At 39.6% G+C, this 6,545-nt stretch overlaps 1 protein-coding gene and 1 long non-coding RNA gene across 2 annotated transcripts; both read left to right on the forward strand.

Moving 5' to 3' along the window:
- Positions 1-542: 542 nt before the first annotated feature.
- LOC124384158 lies at positions 543-4,885 on the forward strand. The gene is made up of 3 exons (XR_006925356.1): positions 543-2,059; positions 2,430-2,497; positions 4,860-4,885. It is a non-coding gene; the product is annotated as an uncharacterized LOC124384158 (long non-coding RNA).
- A 5-nt stretch (positions 4,886-4,890) lies between these two features.
- LOC124384944 (C-C chemokine receptor type 4-like) lies at positions 4,891-6,149 on the forward strand (the record flags this gene model as incomplete). The annotated part of the gene is made up of 1 exon (XM_046847955.1): positions 4,891-6,149. A coding segment is annotated over one exon (1,035 nt), but the record flags the coding sequence as incomplete, so codon positions are not given.
- Between the last annotated feature and the right edge of the window lie 396 nt (positions 6,150-6,545).

Genomic DNA, 6,545 nt, shown 5'->3' on the forward strand with positions numbered 1-6,545 from the left:
TGAGGTGAATGTTTTAAGTGATATTTTAAGAGACTTTGGTTCTTTTATCATCAGCGAAGGTTAACTGGGGAAAGAGTGAAGCTTTTTTTTTATTGGGGAGTGGGAAGCCAAAACTCCCAGGAGGCCTGGTGTGGAAAAAGTTGGTTTAAAATACCTGGGTGTCTACCTGGGGAGTAATGAGTTTTTAAATAAAAACTGGGAAGGCACTGTAGAGCACATCAAGGGCAGACTGAGCAGGTGGAAGTAGCTGGTCCCAAAGATGTCATACAGCGGGTGAACTCTGGTCATCAATAACCTGGCAGTGTCGTCTCTCTGGCACAAGTTGGCATGCCTGGATCCGCCGCCAATTCTGCTAGCGAACATACAGGCCCTGCTCGTCGACTTCTTCTGGTATCGTCTGCACTGGATTCTGCAGAGTGTCCTCCATCTGCCCAAGGAGGAAGGGGGGCAAGGGCTGGTTCATCTCGCCAGCAGAACTGCAACCTTTCACCTCCAGCTCATCCAGAGACTCCTAACCGGGCTCAAGAACCTAGTATGGAGAACAGAATCCACTGGACTTTTTCACATGTTGGGAGGACTGGGGATTGATAGAACATTGCTTTTAATTCACACAAACACTAAATATGTCTGGATTACCAGCCCTTTTACCATGGACTTTTTAAAATATTAAAGGGATTAAGGGCTGTGGAACACTACACTGGCTGCTGGGGGAGCCCCTGGTCAATGGGAGTTGCCTAGAATTCTCCAGTGCAACCACCCCCACACTGTCCATAGCTCTTATCTCCTTAAAGATCATCAGCTGGTGCTGGTGAACATCGCTGGGACAGACCGTTCATAATGGGAAGACCTGGCAGCACGTATTCGCTCTGAATAAGGGTGTCTGCTAAATGCCACAAATGTAATTGTAAATGTATGGGACTACGGTCCCTGCGCATCACTAACCAGCTCCTACATCGCTGGAGGTCCACACTAAGAGCAGAGGAGCGTGTTCAACTGAAGGACTACAAAATTGGTGAGACTGGTTTTACAGAGGAGGAACCTTTTCCCCAGCTGGACATCGCCAATAACCTCGACGGGTGTGGAGGTTCCCCTCCTGTAGTGCAGGGGTGAAGGGCAGATGAACTTTGGGACAGTGACGGGGAAGCTGCTCTACAGGGACTGTGTTAAGGTTTTAAATAAGAATAAACTGAGTGGGAGGGTGGACCCCCAGTGGAGACATGTTCTTGGTTTTAATCATGATATTATGATGATATATAAACTGTTGACCTCCAATGGAGGATTTTACACTGTATCATCTCTGTGAACTCTTTTATTTCTGTTTTAAACCCTGATGTTCTACAGGACGGTCCGTTCTGGTCACAGAGAGAAACTGGTTTTCACACTTTTACTCACTGCTTCAGGTTACAGTCACTGTTTCTGCTTTTAAAACGTATTTAAAGTTCCTTTAATGTGATTTTACTCTTCAGTGTTTTATTCTTGGTTTTAAGTACGTCAGGAGAAACAGGTTCATGTGTAACTGATGTATTTTTGGGGAGGAGAAAATGGCCACATAGCTGATCAGAGTTGATGTTAATGTGTATGAGTGTGAGGGAGGTAAGGATGTTTGAGATTGTGTGGTGTTGTGGAGAAACTCTGTGTTCTGTGAGAGATGAAGAATTGTATTTGCACCAGAATTGAACTAAATAATCACACGCCCCTCCCCCGACATTTAACTGTCATTACCTGATTTTATTTGGCTATTTATCATATTACTTTTTTATTATTTACTTATTTATTTACTTATTTATATATTTAGACAAATAAAATCTGATATTATCTGGCATTAAACATGATTGTCAAATCTAGAGTTAGGGTTTTTCTCTTGTAAAAAGTAAAAAAAAAGGTGTCTCTCTCTCTCTCTTTCTCTCTCTCTCTCTCTCTCTCTCTCTCGCACTGAGTTCCTCTCAGAGAGAAAGAGAAAGAATAAAGTTATCATTTGGAGCCTGTAGGTGGACCAGACCGTGAGTGATGACCAGCTGTTTGTGTTTTTGTAAAGTGCTCTTTTGTGTTATTAATTCTTGTATGTCTTTGTGCATGTTGTACATGTTAGATGTAATTCAGAACTGATTTGAGTTGATTTGGTGTTTGGATTTAGTGTAAAAACCATGTTTCCTGCGTTCGCTCTGTGTGTGTGTGTTGTGTTGTGGAAGCTTTCCATGGAGTTTCTGTGTAAGTTTCTTTGTTTAAGGATAATTACACTCACTTTTGTACAGTTTTCCTGGTGAAAATTCTGAATCGATTCTGATGCATATACAGTAATTTACCCTTTAAAATCAAACTGGTGTGAGACTGGAATAAAATGCTCTAATTGTGGAATAATCAGATCTTCATCTGCAAGCACAAGAGATTTATTCATCCTCTTCCTCCTTTCTCTGTATTGTTCACCTCAGGAAGAACTGTTTAGTGTCTGATTCTGAATGGCAGTGATGTTGAACAGCAGCAGTACTACAACATTCAGGTGAGAATATTTTACTAAATAGTTTTTCCACACATTAAAAGCATCTTTGTGAATATTTCCACCATAATGGCTTTTACCATATGATCTGAATTTCTAGTTGTATCATTTGTATAATGTCATGATCAGTGTTGGGTAAAGTTGCTTTTAAAAGTAATGCGTTACAATATTGAGTTCTCCCCAAAAAAGTAACTAATTACATTACTTAGTTACTTTTTATGGAAAGTAGTGCGTTATATTACTTTCGCGTTACTTTTGCGTTACTTGTATCTCTTTCACGCCTTACAGGTGTAACAGGTGTAATATAGATAACTGTAATTGAGAAATCAGTTATATTAGGGCAAAAGACATGTGTGGGCTGCACACCGGTGATGTGGAGGGAGAACATACCTTTCACTGTCATCACGTAAAACATCGTACAATTCCGTAAATATGACCTCGTCCTCGTCTACATCATTCTCTGCTTCATCATCAGCTTCAAACATTCTGAACGCTTTTACAAAGTTCACGCTTTTATCAGTGACCGTGGCAGTTTATCTTCCCACAAAGAGCAAACGAGCTGTGAATTTGCTCTCTATCTCTCTCTCTCTCTCTCTCTCTCACTGTGATGGCATCGTACATGTGTCTCCCACGGAAAACTTTTATTCTGGGCAGTCCATAGAGCTGCAGTGGTGGAAACATATTCCAAATCGGCGAAAGTTTTCTTTAGTTCTGTCTCCATTCCCTCCCCCCAACCCCCCCCACCCCTAGCACACACACATCTGTCGTGCTGTGAATGCAGATGTTTTTTGTTTTTTTGAAGTGGTATTTTTTGCAGTTGAGCTTTTCACCAACACATAATCTCCACTTAACCATTATTCCTTTCTCCTTTTCCTCCACTATTTCACAATAATAAGAACACTTCCATCACAGTGATGTAATGCTCTGCCTGTCATCTCCGCTTCTGACCAGCTTCTGTTCCCGCGGCTCGCACGTGTGACTGCGCGATTCTACGTGACTACGTTCATTTTAATTCAGTATTGATTTATTTATGCAAAATAATTTAACTGAAAAGTAACTCGCATTATTTTTTTTTAAAAGTAACTCAGATATTAATGTGTACATTTATAAAGTAACGTGCTACTTTACTCGTTACTCCAGAAAAGTCATATTATTACGTAGCGCACGTTACTTGTAACGCGTTACCCCCAACACTGGTCATGATGCAGGTCATAATGTATATTATCGTGTAGGAGGTCTATAGTATGAATCAGGATGATGTATTATTAAGGAGATCTACACCCCAGCAATGCAGAAACTGTTGTAAAGATGGCAATAGTGTTTATAACACTGTTATGCAGCACTATGTCTACCTTCTACTGCGTTCTCAAACCAACAACTTGCAAGATAATGGTTATAAAATTGCACTAAGACCACGCAGTATTGCGCTATAATGCTTTGTGCACACCCAACCTAGTGTACACGCTTCCTGTGTTTTATCTACATCAAGAATTTGCTTGATCTTTACTAAAGTGATGGAATTAGCTGAAAGGGAAGTGGTTGAAAGATTAGCTGTGCTGCTGTGTGAGATGGTCCTCCACTGTATCATCACTATGACAATCTATTTGCTTTGAATAATGACTACAGGAACACGTTTGAGATTTGAGCTTAAGTGTAAATATAACTATCTGCTGGTGAGCTCTGGATATGAATTGTTATTTAATAATTATTTTTTCATTAAACCCATTCGCTGATATAAAAAAGTAAAAAGCGTATCAATATTCACGTGTGGTGAAGGTTGTTGCACTCAGAGTCGTGTTGCATCGCTGCTTCTTCTCTTGGGCTTGAAGATTACCTGTGTGTGGTTCACACTAATGAAGCTGTAAGATGTTCTGATTAGAAACAGCAGAAAGAGAAAGAGAGAGAGAGATTTTCAGCAGGGTAAAGACCACTGCACTAAAACCAGACCACTTTAACAGCAGACGGAGGGAAAAACCTCACATTTAACAACATGGAGTCTGGTGTGTATTTCTGCAGAAACAATCCATGTTGTAATGATCACAATAATCACTACAAATATTTATTACTATAATAATAATAATAATAATAATAATAATAATAATAATAATAAACCTTCTGCTCTCATTCTTCATCTGTTTATTTGTTGCTTCTGTGCACTTCATGTAGCCACAAAACACTAAATGAAGGTTGTGAAACTACAATGTGTGCATGCAGATATACTCTAATATTATCCCACTGTAATTCCTCATTTTGGGTTGTGAAATGATTAAAACAGTACGACTTTATTTACTGTTTTTAGATCAGAACTCGATATGTTCCACACTGAACCTTTCTCATAGAGTAATTCTGTCTTTTCTCTTTTCAGCCCTGAATTAAATTCTACAACTGAATATGATTATGAATATGATTACGGTGATTTACCTCCTGGACCGTGTGATTACGGCCCCCATTTAAGCCACATTCTCCCGGTGCTCTACTCCGTGTTCTTCGTGGTGGGTTTGCTGGGAAACCTGCTGGTGCTGTGGGTGATCCTGAGAGGTTCTCAGATTAAAACCCTGACTGATGTGTCTCTCCTGAACCTGATCATTTCTGATCTTCTGCTAATCTTCTCTCTCCCCTTTTTGGCTCATTATGCCAGAGATCACTGGGTTTTTGGTAGCTTCATGTGCACCCTGGTCCTCAGCGTGTACCACATTGGGTTTTACGCCGGCATTTTCTTTATTGTGCTGATGAGCATCGACAGATACTTGGCGATCGTCCATGCTGTGTTCTCTTTGAGAATCCGTACAAAGACTTATGGGATTTTAGCGAGCATCTTCATCTGGATTCTCGCTGTTGCGTCTTCATTTCCTGAACTTCTGTATCTTGGAGTCATAAACAATGGGAATAAAACACTTTGCAGTGCGTATCCAGAAAATAATCACCATGATATAAGAATTAAGGCTATTTTTAAAATGAATGTTTTGGGGCTGATAATTCCACTGAGCATCTTAGCATTTTGTTACTTCATGGTGCTCCAGAGTCTCCAGACCCTTCGTACTTCTACAAAACTCACCATTCGTCTTGTAGTTGTGGTCATGGTGGTGTTCTTCTGCTGCTGGATACCGTACAACACTGCAGCGTTCCTCAGGGCACTGGAAATGAAGTTCATCCTGACTCCAGGGTGTAAACTCAGAAAAACCATCCAGCTGCTGCTGCAGATCACTGAAGCCGTGGCGTTTTCACCCAGCTGCCTCAATCCGTTCCTCTATGTGCTCGTGGGTAAAAAGTTCAGGAGGGATCTCGCCAGACTCCTCCTCCAGACACCATGCAGCCATGTGCAGTGTATGAAGATCTACATGACCCGAGCTGCAGCTTCAGTGTATTCACAGTCCAGGAGTGTAGATAAAAGACATATGGATGGAACCCAGCAAATAGAAACACCTACATAAGATAGAAGTAAGAAAAACAAGCTTGTATTTACATGTGTAATTTACACCATATGGACAAAATATTGGGACACCAGACTTTTCCAGCCATATGCAGTTCTTCCCCAAACTGTTACCACAAATTAAAAAAATAGTATATTTTCCTGCTCTTTGGTCGTAGTCTTGCTTTTTCTACTTTAAATTTTTTATATTTACTCAGAAATCCAAATATATTCAACATTTAAAAATTTCAAAACTTAAATTTATTTATATTTGCATAATTTCTTTATTTCTATTTTCTTGTAAGATTTGCAATTATTTAGCCTTTTTTTTTTTTTCATTTTTTTACAGTGAATGTTTTTACCTTCATGTTGTATTTGAGTGCCTGTTTATTTGTGTACCATGTGGAATATAAATAAAAACGTTGTGTTGATTTATTTGAAGTTTCCAGACATTCATTTATCTTCTTTCAATATTATGTTCTTTTTAAAGAAATGTGATGAAGCGTTTCAGGATCTGGACAACCTCCATAATAAGTTCAGTATAAGACACATGAATGCAGTATAAAGATATGAATCTCTGAGCTGCTGTTGGTTTTGTGTAATTAGAAAGTCAGACCAAATGAAACTGTAGAATAAAATGGT

The sequence above is a fragment of the Silurus meridionalis genome, chromosome 4, assembly GCF_014805685.1.
Source record: "Silurus meridionalis isolate SWU-2019-XX chromosome 4, ASM1480568v1, whole genome shotgun sequence".
Lineage (NCBI taxonomy): Eukaryota > Metazoa > Chordata > Actinopteri > Siluriformes > Siluridae > Silurus > Silurus meridionalis.